We start from the raw sequence: 24,093 nt of genomic DNA, 5'->3' as shown, positions 1-24,093 counted from the left end.
TCTCTGGGGGGCTTCCACGGAGCGGGGGCGAGAGGGAGATGCACATCCAGGGACGGGCTGGGGGCACCGGGGTGCAGGCAGCACCCCTACGGCCAGGCCTCACCTCTGGGACACGGAAAGGGATTTAATGGGTTGAGGGACCCCAGGCCCGACGGGGATGCAGCTTCTTGTATGCACTTGGGCCAGAAGCTGAAGGAGCAGAGCTAAAAATAACGGGTGGCTCTGATGGCCACCTGTGCTAGCTGGACCACCCCCTCACCCCCACCCCCCCGCCGCCGCCAGGGACAGCTGCAGTGAATCCAGGCCCGCCTGGGACACTTTGGGAACACTTTCTTCTCTTACTTCTCTCCCCGGGGGAATTCCAAGACATGCCCTCCAAGGAGGTGGGGGCTGAGGCGGGGCTGCTGGGGGCCGGGAGAGTGCGCGGTGCGGTGCCCGCTCCCCAACGGCTGGCACCCAGGGCCGTGGCCCTGACACCCTCTGACCTTTCTTTCCTACAGGCTCTAAGCCCAGGACCTCAAGATGGGGGAGTAAGTGTAGCCCCCAAGCCTGGTGCCCCCCCCCCCAGTCCCCGCCATCCCACCACCCCTGCCCCATACTGCTGGGCGGGGGTCTCCACATCTCCCCAGCTGGCCACCTCCCGCCCTTGCCCCATCACACAGCCCCATGGTGTGGCCCTAACCTCTCTTCTCTCCCCATCCCCCCCACCTGCCCTCCTGGGACAGTGAGGAGGTGAGTACCTGCTTGGGGAGGAGTACGGAGGGGATGGGACCCCCAACTAGGATAGGTCAGAGGTCGGAGTTCCAAGGCCCAGGGAGGCTACCAGCCCTTCCCGCCCCCATGAAACTGCCCCACCCCCACCCACCGAGACACTGACAAACAGAGGAAGTGGCTGTGGGTGCCCCCTGGGGCAGGGGAAGTGCGGCTGTGGCCTGGTCACCGGGGAATCGCTTCTTCTTTCTGACGGCTGCATCCCCTCCCTCTGACCCCCCGGGCCCTGCCAGCATCCTCCTGGCTCCCAAGCACTGCCTCTTCTCCTGACCCCAGTCCCACCCCGAAGGGCCACCTGGGCAAAGGGTCACCAGGCAGCACCGTGTCCTGGGCCCAGCCTCCCCACCTTGGGCAGGACCCCCCGGATGGGCAGGTGAGCGTGTAAGGATGCGGGGTTCTGGGGGCCCTGGGCTGGCCCTGACTCTGCCTCCTGTCTCCTGTCCCTGCCCTGTAGAAGCGCCACAGGGCCATCACGGCCCGCAGACAGCACCTGAAGGTAGGTGTGGGCCTGGACAGGGCCGCCTGGGGGTCTGCGGGCGGGCGTGCTGCGGCCCCTCACCACCTGCCTGCCTCCCCCCGCCCCCCCGCCCCCAGAGTGTCATGCTCCAGATCGCGGCCACGGAGCTGGAGAAGGAGGAGAGCCGCCGTGAGACGGAGAAGCAGAACTACCTCTCCGAGCACTGCCCCGCTCTGCACATCCCTGGCTCCATGGCTGAGGTGCAGGTACCCAGGCCCCACTCCCCGAGCAGCTCTTGCCCACCGCCCAGTCTCCCCCTTGGTCCAGAGGGCGAGCAGGGTGGTCAGGGCAGGGGGAGGCCTGGTGCGGGGATGGCCGCCCACCCACGGCCCCCCACGGCCCCTGCCACCAGGAGCTCTGCAAACAGCTGCACGCCAAGATTGACGCGGCCGAGGAGGAGAAGTATGACATGGAGGTGAAGGTCCAGAAGAGCACCAAGGAGGTGAGTGGGCTGGCGGGGGATGGGGCGTGGTTGGGGGCGCCCTGACGGACCGAGGGGGCCTGGCCCCGCCGCCCCCGCCTAACGTTGTTGCCTGCCCTGCAGCTGGAGGACATGAACCAGAAGCTGTTCGACCTGAGAGGCAAGTTCAAGAGGCCCCCGCTGAGAAGGGTGCGCATGTCGGCGGATGCCATGCTGAAGGCGCTCCTGGGCTCCAAGCACAAGGTGTGCATGGACCTGCGGGCCAACCTCAAGCAGGTCAAGAAGGAGGACACCGAGAAGGTAGGGCCCCCGCCGCCGGCCAGCTCAGGCCCCGGACCGGTCTGCAGGGAGGACAGGACGCAGAGGGGGGAGCGAGGCGGGGCGCTGGGCCTGAGCCCCCTCGTGGCCCTGGCAGGAGCGGGACCTGCGAGACGTGGGCGACTGGAGGAAGAACATCGAGGAGAAGTCGGGCATGGAGGGCCGCAAGAAGATGTTCGAGTCCGAGTCCTAGGCCACCTGGCACTCCCAGCGGGGCCTTCCGAGGTCGGATGGGCCCCTGTCAATAAAGGATTCCAATCACCACGACTGCTCTGCTCTGCTCTGCTCTGGTCTGGTCTGGTCTGGCCCGGTGCTGCCCCAGCCTCTCCGCCCACAGGCTGCCCTGGAGGCCTCTGAGACTGGGGACCCCCAGGCTGGGGGTGGAGGAGCCACAGGTGGGCTTCAGGGGCTTTCGCCTGGGCTGGGAGTGCCGCTCCCACGGCAGGAACCCCTCCTCCCCATCTGCCTGTTGGGGCGACTGGGTGTTGGTGGTCTGACCCCACAGGCCTGGACACAGGTGGCCCAGGCCACATCAGAGTCACTTCCCGAGATGACCATTTGTCCATGGTCACTGTCACCATGACGGTCCCCATGGGGCCCAGGGGCCCTGTCCTTGGGGCATGCGTCCAGGCAGGGGCCTGGCGGGCCTGCCTCCTTGTGCCCTGCAGCAGCCCCTTCCTCCCAGGCTGCTCCTCCCCAGGCCCCCCCCCCCCACAGCGGGCAGGCGGGCAGTCTTGAATCAGGGGACCCTCCTGGGGGTCTTGAGCCTAGGGGGCAGGGGCACACCAGGCTGGGGTTCGTGCTCCCACCAGAGACTGATGACAGGCCAAGCCAGCCCCATATCGGGCCCAGCAGGAGGCTGGCCTCTGCTTTCCGCGCAGCCCCCCACCCTGGCCCACCGCACACATCAAGGGACGATGTCCCCAACAGGCCCAGACACAACTGTCACAGCAAGGCCACTGCCAGCCGCCTCAGTGAGGGATGATGCCTGGTTCGCCAAGGTCCTGCGCTCAGATCTCGGGTGGGGAGCCCAGGGAGGCCAGAACGCAGCCCCTGATGGAGCGGCCGTCCACCCTGCCCTTGACCCCTGGAGGCCCCAGCAATTGATGTGCCGGGGCCGGAGCCTTGAGCCTCAAGGGACAGACGTCAGCCTGCCCTGCCGGCCTTGGCCAGCACCGCTCCCCGCCCCGCGGTAGCCCGGGGACCAGGCTGGTCTTGTCCAGCCCTTGGCCCCAGGCCTGGTGCCTTTGCTGCCGCCCCTGCTCCCGGAGGCAGGGTGTAGGGGAGCCCTTGACGTTCCGGCTGAGGCCCAGCCCGTGTGGAGCCCAGAGCAGGCAGGTCAGGCAGTGAATTCAAGGAGTGAGTGGGTTCTGCGTCCGGAGCTCCCAGTGACAGAGACCTGGCAAGGTGAACAGGGCGGCTATGCAGGGGCTGTGCCTGCGAGGAAAGGGAGTGCGGATCCATCCCCAGGGCCGTGTGGTGGCTCAGGGACCCCAGGGAGGCAGTTCCCACAGGCAGGACCCAACTCCAACAGGTGTGGGGAATGACCTTCCTTTTAAAAGACAAAGATGTGAACCATGAAATTCCAGACAGTGACTCCCTGGGGTGGGGTGGGGGGCCGAGCCGGGGCAGCTGGGGTGGAAACACCCAGCAGACAAGGTTTGGGGATGATGCTGTAATTCTTGGGCGGGACCGTGGATTTATGGCGCTGGTTACATTTTCCAATCAGTGAGTGAAATGAAAGGGGGCCCTGCGAACCGAGTGAAGCCAGCCCCACCCGGCCCGCGCCGGTGGTCCGGCCCCATGCCCCCCACTACCCCCTGACAGCGCCCTTGCTGGGCGACCTCGGTGTCCCTCGGCTGTATGGACGCGGGGCTGAACGGGGCGATTCTGGGGAAGCACATAGTCTAGCGCCGGGCACGTGTTGAGGGCTCTGCCTTCTAGAAAATCTCTGCAGGGTGGAGCACAGGTGAGGCTGGAGGCTGGAGAGGGGAGAGGGGCCACTGTCACCTCCTGGTGTGGGGCGGTGGTGGATGGAGAGACATTCAAGAGGCGGAGGCCCCAGGACTTGGTGGAAGAGGGAGACGGGGAGCCCAGGCTTACGCCCAGGGGGAGAGAGGGGAGGGCCGTCCTCCAGGGCAGGAGCCCAGAGCAGGCGAGGCTCTGGCTTTGGGCTGAGATTTGGGTGGTGGGGGGGAGCTAGGGAACGTGGCAGTTCCCAGGCACAGACAGCTGGGTGCAGGGGTCTGGGCTGGAGATGGGGTCTGAGCGTCCTCAGACATGAGTGCTGGGCCATGGCCCTGACGATGGGCGGGGCAAGGCAGCAACTCCTGGAGCTGGATGGGGCCAAGGAAGGACCCCCAAAGACAGGAGGCAGGCAGCAAAGGTGCAGGGGATTAGGCGAACCCTGTGGGTCATGCCGGAGGTCAGGGAGGGGGCGCGGCTGGGCTGGGCTGGGCTGGGCTGTGATGGCGGGCCAGGCTGGCGGGCTGCTCCTGAGAGGTGCGGGGCACAGGCGGGACGGTGCCGGCAGCTCTCTCCCCGGCCAGCCCCTGCGAGGTCCAGCAGCAAGGGCCGCCCAGCCTCCAGGCAGGGACCAGGGCTCTGGGAGGAATGGCTGACCGCAGGGGCAGCCGGTGCACACCCGCCCTCCACGAGCCAGACCAGAAGTGGGCAGAACGAACGAAAACCAAATAAAGTCCCGGAGGAGAGCTGGTTACAAGGACACAGGCTGGCCAGCGAGATGCCTAGACTGAGGTTGGTGTCTGTGCTGCGGCCAGAGGAAAGGGCGGCTCCAGCTTTAGGAAACAGGCCACGCTGACCTAACCAGTAAAGGTGGGGAGAGGCGGCAGGCAGCGACTGCAGGTGACGGGGTGGAGGACGTACAGGACGTTCTTTGTGTTAATCTTGAGACTCCTCTGTCAGTTTGAAATCATTTCCTCCCAATTAAAGTCTTCTTTAAATGTCAAAACAAGAACACTCTGAAGCGACCACAAAGTAGATGAAACAAAATCAACAAAGATGCACCCACCCGGACTTCCGGAGACGGAGGTGCGGGCAGATAAGCCCAGAGAGCTCCAGAGGCCGAGGTGCCCGCAGGCTGAGGGCCAGGGGACCAGGCTTGATGGTGGGAAGCGGGGGACCCAGACAGGAGTCTCAGGAGTGTGCCAGACGTGCCCTTCTTCAGTGGCTTGGGTGAGTGCAGTGGGCCAAGGAGCTGGGGGCAGGGGGCGGTGCCAGCCTCAGGGATGGGGTGGAGTCAGGGATCCACTTGGAAGTGGGCGGAGCCTTGAGGACTAGTTTGTTGTGTGGTCCCTGGGTTCCCTGCTGCTGTGGGACAGGCCTCCCCGCCCCCTTCACCTGCACCCCCACCTGGCCAAGGGGAAGCCAGCGCAGCCGGAGGACACAGAGCTCCTCCGAGAGCATCTACCTCCGGGGCCCACAGGCCTCACCATCTCTCCAGTTTCACCTGTGACAATGTTCACACCTGTCCCCTTTGGTCCTCAAGCTCCGTCTGGGCCCAGACCTGCTTCCCCTAGCCTGTGACCAACGAGCCACGAGCCTCTCTGTCACCCTCCTGCCCGACCCCCGCTCACTCTTCCTCACAGCAGCTGGGTCTCAGTTTACCCAGCTACAAAATGGGTGCTCAGGTGAGTGTACCTGCCTCACAGGATGGACAGGTGAGGAGGGAAGTCTGGCCTCTTCTGGGAGTTGGCCCAGCTCCCCCCAGCTCTCGTCCATGCCACGCCCGCCTCAGCGCCAGCCTGCAAACATCTCCTGGGCTCTCTCTTGGCCGCCTCCTCCCCACCTGCTCCAAGAAACCTTCCATGAGCCCTCAGCCCTGAGGGCCTGGCGTGTGGTCTAGGCCACGATAACCCTGTGTAGAGGCGAGGCGGCCCTCAGGCGGGGCAGGAGTTTGCGTGCCCACTGTCCTCGCTGGGCCCCCAGGGCTCTGCTCACGTCTGGCCCCACCTCCTGGCCACTCCCATCACCAAGGTCCTTGCTGGACTCCCAGCCTTTGACCTCTGTCGTCCTGGGGGGCCCATGGGAAGACCCTCCGGACAGCTTCTCCCCGCTGTGCCCGTGGCGGTCATCATGAGCCCTCCGCCCTGTGGCCCCTCCTCATAACTTCTCTTGCTTCTAGAGCCAACCCCCTGGTTCCATGGGGGAGTTTCTGGCAATTCCAGGCTCACGGCAGCTGCCCCTTTCCAGGGAGACCCGGCCAGGTGCAGAGGGTCCCAGCCGCACCCCTCTTCCTGACCCCCAGCCTCCATCGGGGACACGTGTGTGCACAGACGTCCTTATCTGCTCACCGGTCTCTTCTGCTGTCCCATTCCCTGGGGGTTCCCATAACCCACCTGCCGCCCCTGGGGAGCGCACCTTACCTGGCCCCTCAGTGCATCTGCTCAGTGTGGCCACTCCCTGCCTTCCCATCGTCCGTCCTCCCTGGCCTCCCTCTGACCTGTCCGCCCCAGGCCTTGCAGACTCCCTGTCCCTATCTGTCCCCAGCCTCCTCGGGCTCCCAGGCCAGGACCCCCGGGCCCAGTTCACCTGATGGGGAGCACAGAAGGAGCTACACCAGCAAACTCCCTGGTTCCTCCCCAGGGCACAGCTGGTCAGCATATGTGCACCTCCACACCTGCTGAGGGATCTGCCTGGGAAGTCTGAGCACAGGAACAGGGTCAAGCTCCAGGCAGAGACCCCGGGCATCCCTCCAGCCTGCTGACCCGCCAAACACCTCCCTCCCCGTATCTCCGTGCTCTGCCCACATACACACAAACACCCTGGATGCCTCTGTTTGGTCCCGCAGCACCTCCAGCCCCGGGCGTCCACATCCAGATCCTCTGTCGCCCCGACCTTCTCCCACTTCTTGCCAGTGCCTTGATGGTGCCCCTGGACCCCTAGCACATCCTGGGCACCCTGACTTCTTGCTCCCTGGCCCCGCCCCTGCATCTCGCAGTGGCAGGAGCTGGCTGGCGGCCCACAACACCGCCTCCCTTTTCCTCCTGGGCAAACCCCTTGAGGACAGGTGAGGCCAGGGACCCCCTGCCTCCAGCCTCCCTCTTGGTCTCCCCGCCCCTCCCCTGCCAGCTGGGACCCTGAGGTCCTTGGAAGGAGGAACCTGGATCCCAGAAGGAGTGGGGACCCCCTCCCCACCTACTCTGGCCTGGACTGGGTGCAAAACCCCCAAGTGTAGGGTGTTTTGTCGCAGCAGCTTCTTCCTTCCCTGACTAGCACATCCCTGTGTCAGTGTCCGAGACACCTACAAAAGAGCACCACATCCAGAGGTGGGGCGGAGAGGAGGGCCTCAAACAACAGCATTCACTGTCCCCCGTCCTGGAGGCTGGAATCAGAGGGGTGGGCGGGGCTGGGTCCTCTCAAGACCTCTCTCCGCGGCATGTAGACGGCCGTCTTCCCCCTGTGTCCTCATGGGGCCGTGCCTCTGTGTGTGTCTGTGTCCTGACCTCCTCTTCTCATAAGGTCACCCGTCCTATGGGATGAGGGCTCCACCCTGGTGGTCTCATGTAACTCATCTGCAAAGACCCCATTTCATTAGAAGCTCACAGGTCCTTCACATATGCATTTCTGGGGGACACAATTCAGCCCATAGAACTCCCAGGCCCCCCTCTCTCTCCAGCCGTGCCCCCCCCCCCCCTCCGCCCTAGGTGTCCTCAGGGCCTCAACATTTCTCTCCTGGATCCTGACGACGCCCTCCTCCTCATCCGTCTGCCTCTCCCACGGCCCTCCCCCCACCCGCAGAGCCCTCGCTGAGCCCCCAGGTGGCTCTCCTGCAGCCTCTGCCGCCCCTTGGCCCCGGGGGGCCGCATCCCGCCCCGCAGCAGCCCGCCCTTCTCCCCTGGCTGGCGGCCTCACGCCCCTGCTGGCCGACTGTGCCCTCCGCGCCCCAACCAGAAAAGACGTGCGTCTCCCTCGTCTGCCTCGACCTGCCCCTGTGCGGACCACGTCCCTGTTCTCGGCCCCTCCTCCTGGCTCACTCCGCCCACTCTCTCACATCCCCTCCCCAGCGTCTCGTCCCCCAGTGTCACTTTGTCACTTGAGGGTGTGGTCCTGACACAGCTCTCCCTGGGACCCCGTCCCACCTGGGCCTTGGAGGCCTGCTGGTCCACGGACCCAGCCGCCCAGGATGGTCCGCCTGGATGTCCCACAGGCAGGGCAGAGTCAGCGCGTCCCGTGTCCCTCTGCCCTGTCTGCCTTGCCCAGACCTCCTCCCGGCCAGCCCCTTGGGGCCTGCACCCCTCAGCTCAGCATCTCCGGAGCCAGAAGCCACCCTGTCCTCCCACGGAGCCTGCTGTGTCCGGGCCTTGGACTCGCTTGTCATTTGCTGTGTCGCTGGACACTGCCCCGGGTGCGGGAGTGGGGGGCCACAAGACGTGCTCTCTGTCCTCCGACGGCCCCTCTGGTTTGGGTGAACGAAGCCAGTTGAACAAATGACGGGGTATCTGCTTCTTGGGTGGACTCTTAGCTCTTCTGAGGGGGGCTGGCTCTGCTTCACCTGCCGCCCAGCAGGGCACAGGGGCCCTCACACCTGGACACTGGGTCCCCAGGGATGCCTCTCACGGGGCTGGAGGGAGGCGTGAGAAGGGTGGGTCCAGGGTGCTTTTGTTTGAAGACGTGAGAGGTTGGAGCATGCAGGCGTACACACGGAATCGATGGGGGAGCAGAGGCCTGGAGGATGGGAAGAGGGGCTGACCAGCAGCAGCTGGCACGGGCACCTGTGGGGCAGCCGCGCGCTGGGAGAACAGAGGCTCAGAGCAGGAGCTGGATCTGGGGGGATGGGGGCCGGGGGCCGGACGGCGAGATGGGAGAGGAGGACGAGGAGGGGAGGCCGGGCTGACCATGGAGGGTGCTGCGTCTGGGCCCACAGCACTCCGCAGGCCCCCGATCCCCAGGGCGTCCTCGGGCACGGCCGCCGTGCGCCCCCACCTCCCCCGCGTGGAGAGTGCCGTGTCTCCCACTCTTTGGCCCCAGCAAGTGTCGGGGCCTGTTTGCTGGGCACATAGCAGGAGGGAGGGTGTTGGTGTCCCGGGGCGGCCATAACAAAGTCTCCCAGACGGGGTGGTTCCAGCACCTCCCAGTCATGGAGGCCAGAAGTCATCCTGGGCTCTGAGGAAGGACCTGCTCTGGGCCCCGGCTTCTGGTGGTTTCCTGGGGACCTTCGGTTTGCAGACGCACCACCCCCATCTCACTTTCATCCTCACACTGCGGCAGCGTCTCCCCGTGGTGAGGCTGCCTCCGCGTTTCCTCTTTTTATAAGAACACCAGTCATATTGGATGCGAACCTACCCTGATGACCTCATCTTAACCGATTACAATGGGACCCTATTTCCAAATAAGGTCCCATTCTGAGGTGCTGGTCCTCAGGACTCCAGCCCATGAATTTGGGGAACACAGCTCTGCTCTTACCAGGAGGGATCAGTTGTTTCTGGGCCTTTGAGTGTGGGGATAGGCAGAGGGGAGAGAGCGCATGCTTCGGAGGGCCCCGGGGTCTGGTGAACGCTTGGTGGGTGGGGGTTGGTTCTGAGCCCCCTGAGCATGGGGGGGTGGCAGAGTCCAGGAGCCCAGAGAGACAGGGGACCCCAACCGTTCAGGAAAGCAAAGGAAACGCTAGGAGAAGACATGGGGCCTTCAGACAGGGCAGCTCATGGTGGGCCCCAGACATCGCCTGGAGAGCACAGGCCAGCAAGGGGGGCGCCAGGCGATGGCCTGAGGCTCGTGGGAAGGAGCGTCCGTGCTCGGGGCACCCAGAACATCTCCATCCAGAGAGGTCACCACGCGTAACGTGGGAGGCTCAGGGACCAGGATGGCGCCCCGGGCTTGGGGACACCAGCCACACACAGGTGGACTTCAAGGCCAGGGCTACAGGGGGCCCAGGGGAGCATGGGGGGGCTCACGTGCGGGTGTCCCAGCCTCCACACACCCCCACGCCCACCTCTGCCTCCACACGGTCCCTCTCTGCCCTCCAGGCCCCTGCCACTTGCTTAATGCTTCCTGATGGCTGGTGGTGGTTTTTTTTTTTTTCCTCTCCTCTTGCAGCAACAGATTAAAAAACAACACCCCAACCCAAGCCCCGATGTGTTCCAAACCTCAACCTGCAGCCGGAAGGGGGAAGTGAAACCCGGCTGGGGGTGGGGGCTCCGGGGCAGCCACCCCAGGAAGCACCAAGAGCTGCCGCACACACGCATAGCACGGACCAGCCCGACACCAGCCTGATGGCGGAGGCTCCCAGCGACCCTGGCTCCGAGGAGCAGCAGGAGCTTCTGGTGGAAGAAGGCGCAGGGTAAGGCCCAGGGCCAGGCCGCGTGCGTGCTGCGGTCCCCAGAAGCCTTTGCACGTACACGTTGGGTGGGGGGGTGCTTAACCCGGAGGTCGATAGCACCCTGGGGGCTCAGGGGAGGCACACAGGCTGCAGGGCGCCTTCTTGGGACCCCGACTCACCGGGGGCAGGTTAGTGCCTCTTCTGCCTGCCTCTGCAGCTGGGCTTCCCTGGGAGAGTCTGGATTCCCCCACCAGCTAGTGGGACGCTAACCAGGGGCGGGAAGGTTGGACACCTGGTATGGGACCCAGGACGTGGCCTGCACACCAGGGAAGAGACCAGGCCATGGGCAGGCAGTGCCAAAGCTGTGAGCGCAGGAGCTGGGAGGGCCCAGGAGGGCTGGCCAAGAGGGGATGCAGCCCCGGGATCCTCGAAGCCTGTGCTTGAGGCCTGGCCGGGCCCCTCCCCTGGGCGGGCCCCTCCCCTGGTGGTGATACGGCCAAGGATGCTGTAGGTTCTGAGCGCCAGGCCGGCGCTGTTGGCTGGCGGTGGGCCGTGAGGGGACACCAGCAGAGGCTGTGTGGTTGCCAGCAAAAAGGACCCCCGTGTGGCCACAGCCAGAGCTGGCCAAGAAACTGTGTGACCCAGGCCTCCTCAGGAGGCAGCTGTGCTCCCTGGGGCCGTGCGGCCTGTGCAGGGACGGGGGGGTGGGGGGGTGGGGGTCCCTGGTTGGGGGAAGAGCTGAAGGGGAGGCATCCAGGCTGAGCCACACCATGGGATCCGATCTCCCCAGGGTGCAGGTGCCGGACAGATGGGAGTGGTCAGGGCTTGGGGACGGACAGACGTTCTGACGGACAGATGTTGTGACAGTCAGGGGATGGGAAGCTGTGTGGAGAGAGACCACCGGTCCAGGAGGAGGACAGTGGGGGCTGTGGCCCAGGCAAGTGGAAGGGGAGGAGTACAGGCCCCAGACCGGGGGTGGGGTTGGGGGGAGCAGGTGAGATGCTGGAAGCCACAGGACTGAGATGGAGCCTCCGGGGCCCTACTCCCACTTGCCCCAGAGCCGCTGCTGGGAGAGTGGTGAAGGGAGGGGAGGGGAGGGAAGGGGGGAGGCCATTAGGACCCCCACCGAGCCCCACGGGCATGGCTCCCCCCAGCCTCAGGGTTGACTTGCAAAGTGGATTCTAACCCCAGCTCTTCTGCTGTGGGCTGGAGGCAGCGGTACCTGATTCTGTGATGATGCTTTCATGGATAATGAGGTGAAGGACGGAAATGTCTGCAGGCGCGCGTGTGTGTGAGGGAGGTGGAAGGTCATGCGCTCCTTGCTGAATCCCACCGGGGGACCCTGGTGTGGGGGCTTCAAGGGGCTGAGTCCTGGGGGAGGGGGAGCTGTGCAGCAGCTGTGCAGTTGGGATCCGGGTGGGCGTCAGGGTGTGCGTGCCAGCCCTGGGCTGTCGGGGCTGGGGTGGGAAGGGGTGCTGGATGAGACCTGTTGCTCACCGCCAAGGCGTGGCGTGGGGCACGGCCCAGGCTCTGTGCCCCTGGAGATGGCCCCGTCCTTGGGGAGGGGCCAGGTCGCTGCACACACAGCAGGTGACTGGGGAACAGCTGTGTCCCCGCTCAGAAATGGCTCCGCACGTCAGCGCCGTCCGGCCCTGGGCTCCTCCGGCTGCTCATGCCCATAGAAGGGCATGGCTTGAGCGGCCTGGCCGCAGCCTACCCCTTCCTTGGCCCCATCCTTGACCCGCCTCCCCACCAGCTGTCGTGAATGCCAAGGAGAGGGAGGAGGCGGCGGCGGGCACGGCCACCAGCCCTGCTCCGGGCAGCTCTCTGGTGCCTGTCCCTGGGGCTTGGGCTGCCCCTGCACGGGGTCTGTTGGGAGCTTGCTTGGAGAACTGGCTGGATGCACCCCCGGCCCCTGGAGACTGGGCAGCCCCAGGACATCACCCTGATGGTGGGGCATGCGACCCTGACCTCTCTGAGTGAAACTGAGACTCAGGGCGGGTGGTGTTCTCGTTTCACAAGGTGACTAAGGGAAGCGGGGATTTTCCTGCCCAGGGTGAGGGAGAAGTCCCCGACGCCCAGGCAGGGAACACGGCTGGGAAGCCCCTCCCAGGGGCCCCCAGGAGGGCCAGGGTCAGGTGGGGTCTGCTGGGGCGGGAGCAGAGCAGACAAGGTCTGCCCCCAGCAACGCCCCCCCACACTGCCCATGGGGAGCTGTCAGGTCTAGGGATCCAGGGCAGGCCGCGGCCCTCCAACTGGCCAAATGGGCCATCCCCTCAGATTGCCCGAGGCCGGGTCCTGCCCCCCTCAGACTGCCCCAGACTCCTCAGAGACCCCATGTGCACCCTGACCCTCCGCCAGGCCAGACCAGACCACGCTGGGCCCTTCCCTTGTCTGCACCGCACGCAGGAATCCTGCTGCCACCTGCAGACAGGCTCGCCGGAACCCTGGGGCGCCTCCTGCTGCAGCCCAGCCCCTCTCTGGTTGGCCAGCATGACAGCGTGGTCTCCCGGGCCCTGCCCCGCCATGCTCTTTCTCTGCAAAGCCAGCAGACCATGTCCGTCCACACGTGGGACCACTCACCACGGAGCGGTAGAATCTGTGGCCGCTCCAGCCGGCCCCGGCCACGCTGACCTCACTTCACCCCACACCATGGCCTTCCCAGCTCTTCCCAGTGCTGGAAGGTGCCGAAATCAGAAATCATCACAGGCCCTTCCTCAACCTACCTGGCCCCCCACCCCCTCTCCAGGCTTCTGAAGTTTCCTCTGACCTCCCCTCGCCCTAAGGTGGTCCCTACCCCAGGCTCCCTTCGCATCTGCCACTGCCTGTGTTGGGGGCCAGCGTGGAGCCCTGAACTGTACCCCACCCCCCAGGGCAGGGCTGGGCTGCTCTGGCCCTGGATGACCTTGTCTGAGGCGGGGTGGGCTAAGCAGATGTCCCTCAGGCCTCTGAGCCCCACTGCCAGCCAGGCAGGGTGTGGCCCCTATGCCTAGGTGACACCACCTCCATCACGCCTCCGTGTGCTGAGCTCAGGGGCCAGGCAGGGTGGGGACAATTTGTAGGGCCACCCTGAGCAGTGTCCCCTTCTGGGCCATCTGTCCCTGCAGACCCTCTTGGCCTTGTCCTCTGGGCTGCAGTGTCCTCAGGAGAGAGGCCACAGGTCCCTGCGGGGCTGTGGGTGGGCAGCTGGCAGCTGGAGGAAGGGGCTGAGCCTCTGCCCCCCTAAGGGAGCTGGGGGTGGGAGGAGACTGTGGCACGGGAGGGGCAGAACCCCACGGGTGGGAACCCCCCAAGCAGCCAGGCACCTGGTGGCCTTCCCACCTACTTACTCTCCCCGTGGGGCCGGCACCACCTGGTACAGCCGGGCATGCAGCCCTGGAGCAGCAGGCAGTGCCAAAGGCCACTCAGGAGGGCAGGCAGAGCCAGGCGGCATCAGGTCCTGGCCCTGGCAACGGGCTGCTGAGGTGGAGGGACTGGGGGCCGCACGCTGGGGCTCCTTCCTCAGCCCCACCCAGGGTCCAGACCCAGAGGCAGCACTCAGAGCTGGGTCAGGCCTCGGACCCCAGGTGGGCCTTGTCTCCTCCTCCCCCAGGTCAGGGGTCTGGGGCGCCCGGAAATTTCCCGGGGGAGAGGGAGGTTGAGCTCAGCCCAGATGATGGATGCCTTCCTCCTGCGCCTCCTCCTGCCTCCATCTGGACCCTTCACATTCCCTCCTTGGGTGGGGGAGAGGGAGAGGACCTTCACACACACTCTGCAGGGCCCACCCTGCCGATTTGGGAAGCCGGAAACCCTTGCCTGCATCCCCACCCCCTTCCTGGTCCCTGTCTGCCTCCTCATAAAACAATACTGGAGCCACACGAAGCCAGGAGGGTTTCGGGGCTAGAATGAGCGGTGCCCCCCGCCACTGTGGGTCGGTGCAGAGCTTCCCTCCCTCCACGACTCCCCCCCAGCCGGCCTCTGCCTCCGCATCCCTCAGAGGGCCCCAGAGCAGCGGGCAGCCCTCAGTGGGGAGGATGAGGGTCCTGGCCATGGCAGGAGGCCTCTGGGACTGGCAGGGGTGGGGTCACACCTGTCACCTTTGCTTTCCTGGGCTGAGCTCTGAGGGCAGGCCGGGGGAGGTGGGCAGGCAAAGAGCCCCAGGGCAGACGGCATGTGCTGCTGCACCTGGTCTAGTACTCTCTGGGGCGACTGCGCCCCCTCCCCCCCGCCCCCACCTACCCTGGCCTCAGTTCCCCATGTGCCCAGAGTCATAGGTGCTCAGCCCTCACGGCTGCACCAGCCTTGCTAAGCTGTGCAAGTGATTTGTACTGTACAGCTGGTGAGGCAGATGCCAGGGCCTCCCCTTATTTATTTATTTATTTATTTATATTTTAATTTTTTATTTATTTGGCTGCCTCGGGTCTTTTTATTTTTAATCAATCAATCAATTAATTTTGTATTTGTTGGCTGCGTTGGGTCTTTGTTGCTGTGCGCGGCCTTCCTCTAGCTGTGGTGAGCGGGAGCTACTTTTCATTGCGGTACTCAGGCTTCTCATTGCGGTGGCCTCTCTTGTTGCAGAGCACAGGCTCTAGGCACGTGCGCTTCAGTAGTTGCGGTACGCAGGCTCACTAGTTGTGTCTCGTGGGCTCTAGAGCACAGGCTCAGTAGTTGCGGTGCACGGGTTTAGTTGTTCCACAGCATGTGGGATCTTCCTGGACCAGGGCTCGAACCCGTGTCCTCTGCATTGGCAGGCGGATTCTTAACCACTGGACCACCAGGGAAGTCCCCAAGTCTTCCCTTTCCAAGGGCAGAAACCGAGTCCTAAGGGCCAAACCTGCTGCTGGAGGGCTGCTGGCCATCGGCTGGTGGCATGTACTTCCTAACACTGCTTCCCCACAGGGGCTCCTTGGGGAGCCCAGCCCCCTGCAACCCTGAAGGGACTCGGGGAGACCCAGGGGTGGCTGGGCTGCCCCTCACAGGCACTCAATAACCCCACGCACTGCTGCTCCCTGAGGTTCCCATGAGGGTGAGGGCCACCCCAAATAAGGCACAGCTCGGGAGACACCCTTAGGGACCTCCCTCAAAGCAGAAATGGAACTTGGCATGGCCAGAATGAGCTGGTCTTCTCCAGAGCCACCTGGAAAGGAGCCATCAGCTTCGCTTTCAGGTCCCAGCCCCCAGCCTTTTGCATCAGGGGCTCCGCTTTCCAGGGCAGCCCTGGGCCACAAGGCAACCAGAGAAGGAAGTTCCCAAACCTCCCCAAACCCTGAGTGCCCCCAAGGCAGACAGTCAGGCCCCCTCTGCCCATGATGAGTTGACACTTAGAGGGGAAAGCACAGGCAGGGTGTGCAGCGCCAGGAGACACCTGGCCAAACAGGAGTCCAGGCCTGTGGTTGGGAAGCCACCCTGGCCTCTGCCCCTGCCCCAATACCCATGACCCAGAAGGAAGGGGGCTGGGTCCTGTGCGGGTGGGGAGTTTATAGGAGATAAGGGGATTGAGAAAATCAGGCCTCCTACCACTGCCCAGTCAGCACGGGCCTGCAGTGCTAGACACAGGCAGATAAGGGGGTGGGGGGTGGTAGGAGAGGAAAGCCCTGGCCTTTTCCTGGGGACAGGACAGTCTGTCCAAACTCCATCAGCTAACTGCCTCCAAGCTGGGAAGGTGGGAGTTGGGGGGGCGGGGGTTGGCATGAGGAGCACTGTCTGGTCCCACTGGTTGGCAGGGAGGAGCTGTCTGGGAACCTAGGAATGGCATCCACCTTACCCCACAGGAGTGGGAAGGCCTTGGGGCTCTGGCCTCAGAGCCTGGAGCAGGGCCAGCTCTGGGGGTGGGGAGATGCAGAAGTCATCAGGGAGAGCTGGCAGGGGGTGGGAGTGACAGTAAATGGGGGGTAGTGGTGGTGGGTACAGCCTCGACTTCCTCACTGTCCCACGGGCTGTGGGTGAGGACCAGGAGAGGGTCACTGCCCTGATCTATGCCTAGCAGGTGGGATCTCAGGCGCTGCTCCTTTCCACTCTCAGGGAAAAACAAAAGCCCCTCACTCCAAAGGTGTCTGTGTCCTTCCTTCCTGGCGAGAGGAAACTGCTCTCTTGATGGTTTCCCTTCTGAGGTCCCAAGGCTGTTGGCTCACCCTCTGCTCCTCTCCCAGGTGCCTCCCTTCAAAAGTTAAATGGGGCCCGGGAGAGATGGATCTAGGCAGTTGATTCTAAAGGAATCTGGAAAGAAGCCTTCAGCCTTTCTCCTGGTCCCAGCCCTTCCGCAAATCCCAGCGTCATCGCTGTACCCACCACTGCACCACCCTGGCCCCTCTCCCTTTGCTGGACTGAGGCACACATGAGACAGATGAGTACTCAGAAACATTGCCCTACTCACAGTCACCCAGGAGCCACTGAGGCCAACAGCCCTGGCCCCTCTTCCGCACCCACCCCCCATGGGATCTCACTGCTTGATGCACCTTTCATTCGGTAAGCATGGGTGCATGCATGTGTGTGTGTGTGTGTGTGTGTGTGTCTGTTGAGAATGTCTGAACAAGAGAACAGAGCCCTCCCTCTCCAGCCCCTATTTAAGTTCTATTGTGGCACTCAGCCTACTGGAGAGAGCATATGTTCTCTTATCTTCTTCAGCCAAAAGCTTATGAACTGTGTCTTAGTCACAGAAGAAACAAAAAAGGAAAACAAAAGACTCACCAAGAGAGAAAAGTATGAATGAAAGGAAAAGTAGATGAAGAAAGTTAGGGAGTAGGAACAACAGGATGATGGGTGGATAAATGGATGGATGGTAGGTGGATGGATGGATGGATGCTGAGTAGCTGGATAGATGTATGGGTGGGTGGATGGGTGGACGGATGAGTGGGTGAGATGGATAGGTGTATAGATGGGTGGATAGATGGATATGTGGATGGGCAGATGGAGAGATGGATGGATAAGTGAATGGAAGGATGAGTGGATGGATGGGTAGAAGGATGATGGATGGGTAGATGGATGGAGGGTGGATGGATGAAAGAAAGATGGATGGATGGAGGATGAATGGATGGAAGATGGAGAGATGGATGGATGGATGAGTGAATGGGTGGGTGAATGGATGGGTGGATAGGTGAATGGATGGATGAATGTTGGGTAGACTAATGGGTACAGAATGAAGGGATGGTTGGATGGATGGATAGATGAGTGGGTGAATGGAAAGATGGATGGTTGGGTGAATGGATGGGTGGATGAATGGAAGAATGGTGGGTAGATGAATGGGTGCAGAATGGTGGGATGTTTGGATGGATGGATGGGTGGATGAATGAGTGGGTGGATGGATGGATGGGTGGATGATGGGTAGATGGATGGATGAATGAATGAAGGGATAGATGGATGAAGAATTATGGGTGGAAGGATGGGTAGATGAAGGGATGAGTAAATAGATGGATTGATGAATGATGGGTGGATGAATGGGTGGACTCATGAGTGGATGGATGACTGTATGGGTGGGTGGATGGAGGGATGGGTCAATAAATGAATGGATAGATGGATGTGTGGATGGATGGGTGGATAGATGGATGGATTGGTGGTCATATGGATGGATGGATGAGTGAATGGGTGAATGAATGGATAATGGGTGGATAGGTGGGTGGGTGGATGGATGGATGGGTGGATGGATGGGTGGGTAAATGGATGAGTGGATAGACGGATGGATGGATGAGTGAATGGATGGACAGAAGGATGAAGGGTGGATGGATATGTAGATGGATGGAGGAAGGGATGGAACCTGGATAGATAGGTGGATGGATGAATGAATGGGTGGGTGGATGGATGGATGGATGGATGGATGGTGGGTAGCTGAATGGATGTATGGGTGGGTGGATGCGTGGGTGAGATGCAAAGATGTATAGATGGGTGTATAGATGGATAGGTGGATGGATGGAGGGATGAGTGGATGGATGGGTAGAAGGATGGTGGATGGATAGATGGATGGAGTATGGATGGAGGATGAATGGATGGAACCTGGATAGATAGATGGATGGATGAGTGAATGGGTGGGTGAATGGATGGGTGGATAGGTGAATGGATGGATGAATGTTGCGTAGAATAATGGATACAGAATGAAGGAATGTTTGGATGGGTGGATGATGGGTGGATGGATGGGTAGATACGTGAATTGATGGACGAATGGATGGGTGGATGCTTAGATGAGTGGATGAATGGAAGGATGGATAGGTGGATGGTTGGATGAATGGATGGATGGATGCATGGAGGAATGGTGGGTAGATGAATGGATGCAGAATGGTGAGATGGTTGGATGGATGGATGGATGGGTGGGTGGAAGGATGAGTGGATGAATGAATGGGTGGATGGGTGGGTGTAGAAGGGAGGGACGGTTGGTTGGATGAATGATGGGTGGATGAATGAGTGGATGGGTGGGTGGAGAATTATGGGTGGATGGATGGGTAGATGGAGGGATGAGTAAGTAGATGGATTGATGAATGATGTGTGGTTGAATGGGTGGATTGATGAGTGGATGGATGACTCTGTGGGTGGGTGGCTGGATGAATGGATGGGTGATTGGATAGATGAATTTTGGGTAGATGGGTGTGTGGATGGATGGGTGGATAGATGGATGGGCTGGTGGTCATATGGATGGGTGGATGAGTGAATGGATGGATGGATGGATGGATGGATGGATAAATAAATAGATGGATAGATGGAGGTTGAGTGAATGGATGGGTGGGTGATGAGTGGATGATGGGTGGGTATAAGGGTAGATGAGTGAATGGATGCATAGATGGATGATGGGTGGATGGATGAATTGGTGGATGGACATATGGAATGAATTATGAATCAGTGCATGGGTAGATAAATAGAATGTTACAGATTAATGAATGGACAGATGCATACAGATGGATATGGATAATGAGTAGAGTTTTAGATGAACAGATGGGCAAATATAGAGATAGAAGAATAAAAGGATAGTAAGTAAATAGATGTATGGCTTGGTTCTGGATGAACTATGGACTATTGAAGAGAAAAACTGGTGAAGAGTCACACCTAAATCAGGTTCACTCACTGTTCTCTCTTCCTAGAACACTTTCTCCCATCAATGTATGTAGCTATTATTGTCAAGTGTCTTTACAAATAAGGACAGGCTTATTCCTCCCCATAGGCTTTCTTTGACTCTCGTATATAAAATATCAATCCCCTCCATAACTCCATATCCTCTTACCCTGAATTCCATCTTCTATAGCATTTACCATCATCTGATACATTACAGTATATATTTCCTTGTTTATTTTTTTTTGTTCCCACTAAAATGTCATTCTGTAAGAACAGGGACATTTAAAATTCTGAACTCAAGAACCTAAAAAGTTAATACAGTCAGTTTTCAAGAAATTTGTTGAAAAATATATGGAAAAATATATGGATAAGTGGACAAATATGTAAAGATAAATTTAGAGATGAATGAATAGGTGGTTGGTTGGACGAGATATGGATGAAAGAATAGTTGGATGAAAATGATAGTAACTAACATTTATTGACAATTCACTATGTTACAACAACTGTTTTAAGTATTAACTCGTTTGGATGGGCAAAATAATGGACAAATATGTGTATGGCAGGACAGACATATATGTATTCATGCACAATTGGATGTCTGATGATAGGTGAGAAGATGGGTGGACATATGGATGGATGAATAGGCAGATATAAGAATGGATGTATGAATGGGAAGAATCAACAGTAAAATATTTATTTTTTTATTTTTTTTTTATTTTATTTTTTTTTATTTATATATTTTTTTTTGTGGCACACGGGCTTAGTTGCTCCGCGGCATGTGGGATCTTCCTGGAGCAAGGATCAAACCTGTGACCTCTGCATTGGCAGGCAGATTCTTAACCACTGCGCCACCTAGGAAGCCCAACAGTAAAATATTTATATGAATGTAAGGACAGTAGAATATTTGGAGAGATAGAAGAATGAATTAAAGAATGAGTAGATAGTTCACTGGCTGGGTAGCTGGACATATAGATATACAAGTTGATGAATACATAGATAATAGTAATTAACATATATTGAGTAGATATGTTCAGGGCAGATGGATGCCTAGTTAAATGCTTCTTTTAAGTGTTTTACATGTATGAAGACATTTAAATAACTAGATGGATGGATGGGTGGGTTGGTGTGTGGATGGATGGATGGAGGGATAGATGAGTGGGTGGGTGGATACTTGCTCAATGAAGAGATGTAGAGATAGGGATGGACATGGACATGGGTATATATGTATTGAATGGATTGCATGAATTGATGGAAGAATATATTGTTCACATGGTCAATTGAATGGATAGATATATTGAGAAATTGATGGATTCATAGATGATACATGGAAAGACAGACAGCTGTATAAAGAGGGTGGATGGAAGATGCATGAGTGGATGGATGGATGAATGGAGAATGGATGGATGCATGATGGATGGAGGATGGATGGATAGATGGAGGATTGAGGGATAGATGATGAATGGAGGATGGATAGATAGATGATGGATGAGTAGATGCAGGATGGATGATGGATGGATGGATAGATGATGGATAGATGGATGGATGATAGATGATGGATGGAGGATGGATGGATGGATGGGCAGATTGACAGATGGATGGACTTATGGAGGGAAGATGGACAAGTGATGGATGGAGGATGGATGCACAGATGCATAGATGGATGGACAAATAATGGTACAGTTGACACCAAATATTCTGCCTTATTGTTCCTGTTGGGACATGCCCTAGTTGTGAAACTGTGAATCCGGACCACTGCATATGAAGATCTGTTCTTGCTACTTTCCACCCATCAGTCTGATAAATAATCACGTGATGCTAGTTAAGTTCTAGCGACAGGAAACTCCCGCCACCCCAAGGTAGACCTCTTTCCTGTGGAAACATTTTTCCTTCTTTTGAACCAAAATATGCTTTGGCACATTTCATTCCTCGCCTCTGTGACTGGCATTCCAGAACTAGGATCAGGAGGCAAGGAGGAGACGGGCAGGTTGAGATAGAAATGAAACACCCACTTACTTTCCCTGGGCCATCTGGCTCAGCCTGAGGCCTGGCCCTGCCACACTCCCTCCTTCCTCCTCCTCATCCCAACAGAATCCTGAGGTCTCCACAGCTCTGGCTGGAGGCTGGGATGGGTGGGGGGCACACCCCACATTCTCTGGCTCCTCCTGGGTTGTGCGGGGGGAGGGGGAGGCTGTGGGCCACAGGACACAGCCCAATGTGTGTGGGGGCGTCTGACCTGGACGCCCTGACCCCCACAAAGTCTCTACCAGCCAGTCACCACCTGAGTCACTGTGGACCTGAGGGCCACGTGGAATTTTACTGACAGTTGCCACCTCCTCCAACATACAGGGATTCTCCCATGTGTCTACCTGCTCGCAGGTCTGAGCCTAACCTCACCCTTGTCCACTCACACATCCTCAGGTGCTCCCTGGCGCTGACCGCCTGGCTCAGCCAGAGGTCAGACTAGCTGGGGAAGCAAGAGGGCCATCTCTCTGTGGCTGTGGGATGGAAGGCAGCAGCCGAGCCAGTGCTGGGGTGGCCAGCAGTCGGCTTTTCGACCTCGGGTACCCATCTGAGCCTCGGTTTCCCCGTCTGGGATGTGGGTAAGGTGGCGTCTGCCTCTCAGGATGGTCACAAGTGTTGTTGAGCCTGGTGAGCCCCTGGACATCAGACGGCTCAGCCCCGAGCTGGCCCTCGGCGACTGCCCGCTGAGTCCGGTCCCTCCTGGTCGGGCCACTCGCCTCTCGAGTTCTCCAGTGAGTCACGGTGACTCAGCCCAACCGGAGAAACAGTGGGCTGGGCTGCTCCTCCTGGGGCCTTGGCCAGAGCCCGGGGCAAGGGGGGCCGCTGGCCAGGCCACCACACTGACCTCGTGCCACTGGCCACTTCTGGGTAGCATGGCTCTCCCATGCCGAGGGGAGAGGCTGTTTTCGCCTTTGTCTCACGGGGCCTCGCTGCTCTGACCTCCCAGTGCCATCTGGCAGGGGGCAGGGAGGGCAGCAGCCTCGCCACTGGGGAGCAGACAGGATTCCTGGGGTGCCCCGGCCTCCCCCCTGAGGTGATAACAGGAGCAGAGGGCTGGGAAGAAACAAAGGGAAAGTGGAGAACAGGAGGGAGGGGAGAGGAGGGAGGGGAGGAGGGAGAAGAGGAAGGGAGGGGAGAGGAAGGGAGGGGGAGGGAAGGAGGGAGACAGAGATAGAGACAGAGACACCAGAGGGAAAAGAGGAGAGAGGGGCCGAGTGTGGGACCAAGGAGGCTGAGGGGCAACGGAGGAAGGGGCTGAGGGGCCAGGCAGAGTCGGGCGGGGTGGGGGAGAGGGCCAGAGAGCAGCTAGGCCAGGGCCGGGCAAGGGGAGAGGCAGGCAGGGATGGGGAGGCAGATGTGGGGACCAGGCACCAGCGAGCGATGGAGATGAGATGCAGGGAGGAGGAGCTTGTGAGGCTGGGAGCGGCCTGTGAAGGTGGCGAGGGCAGGGGAGGGGGGAGGCAGGAGAGGAGGAGGGAGGGGGGCGGCCGCCTGCCCATCACAGGCCTCTGAGGTCCTGCTAGGCCCCCAGGCTGCTGGGCTGCGAGGGTTTTCTCTCTGACATTTTTACTAGTCTCAGAAGGAGGGGGAGGGGGAGGTGGAGGAGACCGAGGGGGGCGGAGAAGGGGGCTGGGGGGGAACCAACGGGAAGCAGCTGCTGGGCGTCCTGGAGCAGGAGAGGGCCCGAGACCCAGAGTCCGAGAGGCCGCAGAGACGGGGACGGGGGGCACTCGGACAGCCCGGGGGCAGCCAGTGGGGAGCCGGCCCAGGAGACCCCCAGGTGCCAGGACGGACAGACACAGGGTCACAGACCCACAGACAGAGATAGGAGACGGGGAGGGGGTGTCAGAGCCTGAGACCAGCTGGCCAGACAGTGGGAGAGACAGAGTGAGAAGGAGGGAAGGGAAGGGGGGCAGGAGAGAAAGGGGAGGGGGAGAGGGTCCCAGTGGCAGGAGGAAGGGCTGGAGCAGGGCAGCCGCCGAGGGCCGCAGGCAGGAGCCTTTGAAGAAGCAGCCGCTGCGTCCAGGCCCCGGGGCTGGGGTCAGGCCAGGTCGCCGGTGGCCAGGCGGGCGGCCGCCAGCGTCATGAGCAGCTCTGCACTCCTGAGAAGGAATTCTAGCAAACAGGGCCTCGAGAGCCTCCTGAGGTAGGTCCCTCCGCCCAGGCTGGGGCGTGGAGGGCAGGGCAGGGTGCCCACGCGGCGCCACCCACGGAGGACTAGCACTGTCTAGCTTGGGCCGCCTGGGCCACCTGGGCGTGGGGCTTCCCAGCCTCTCCTGGGAGCCCGGCCCCAGCCCAGCAGCTCTGCGACCCCTGTGCTGCGGGCAGAGTGCGGGGTGCACCAGGCTGAGGCCAGGCCCGCGCCCGTGCGTGTGGGTGTGTGCACACGGGCCTGTCTCCTCCTCTGCGCCCCAGTGTCTCTTCCACCTCTCCCACCTGCAGCACCCACTGGGCCTCAGGCAGTGGCCGCTCTCTGCTGGAAGACCCTTCCCCAGGTCCTGGGTCTCTTCCCCAGCTCCATGCTCCTCAGGTGAAGAGCGCAGCCCCTGCACGGCCTCCCAGGCCTCCTCTGTCCTGCAGGCCCTCAGGAACCATCCAGTCACCCTTTACCTTAGAGATGACGAGACTGGACTTGGCACCACACTCACTACCCCGGCCCTTAGGGCACCAGCCCAGCGTGGAAGGCGCCGCGGGCCTCTGAGCACTTGAGCCTCAGAGTCGGATCTTCCAGAGCTGGAATCCTGGCTCCTGCAT

General features: G+C 60.6%; 2 protein-coding genes across 4 annotated transcripts in view; both read left to right on the top strand.

Annotated features, from left to right (window-relative positions):
• The first annotated feature begins 353 nt into the window (after nt 1–353).
• TNNI2 (troponin I2, fast skeletal type) lies at nt 354–2,291 on the top strand. The gene is made up of 7 exons (XM_057727346.1): nt 354–383; nt 501–530; nt 1,226–1,267; nt 1,366–1,494; nt 1,641–1,730; nt 1,833–2,009; nt 2,125–2,291. Exons 1-7 carry the CDS (start codon nt 369–371, stop codon nt 2,218–2,220), a joined length of 579 nt encoding a protein of 192 aa, XP_057583329.1. The 5' UTR covers nt 354–368; the 3' UTR covers nt 2,221–2,291.
• Nucleotides 2,292–10,239: 7,948 nt separating this feature from the next.
• Nucleotides 10,240–24,093, top strand: part of LSP1 (lymphocyte specific protein 1) — a 37,039-nt gene continuing 23,185 nt past the window's right edge. For 2 of the 3 annotated variants that reach the window (XM_057729896.1, XM_057729893.1), the window contains exon 1: nt 10,240–10,326. In XM_057729896.1, coding sequence (XP_057585879.1) covers nt 10,259–10,326 — 68 coding nt within the window. In that variant the 5' untranslated portion in view covers nt 10,240–10,258. Of the gene's footprint in view, nt 10,327–23,339; nt 23,486–24,093 lie in introns of those variants that run through there. The other variant, XM_057729894.1, reaches the window with a different exon arrangement.

The sequence above is a fragment of the Hippopotamus amphibius genome, chromosome 3 (assembly GCF_030028045.1).
Source record: "Hippopotamus amphibius kiboko isolate mHipAmp2 chromosome 3, mHipAmp2.hap2, whole genome shotgun sequence".
Lineage (NCBI taxonomy): Eukaryota > Metazoa > Chordata > Mammalia > Artiodactyla > Hippopotamidae > Hippopotamus > Hippopotamus amphibius.
This window is presented reverse-complemented; position numbering and strand designations above follow the sequence as displayed.

Coding starts and splice junctions, on each gene's coding strand:
- TNNI2 (XM_057727346.1), top strand. Junction 1,268..1,365: donor CCCGCAGACAGCACCTGAAG/GTAGGTGTGGGC, acceptor CCCCGCCCCCAG/AGTGTCATGCTCCAGATCGC. Junction 2,010..2,124: donor AGAAGGAGGACACCGAGAAG/GTAGGGCCCCCG, acceptor TGGCCCTGGCAG/GAGCGGGACCTGCGAGACGT.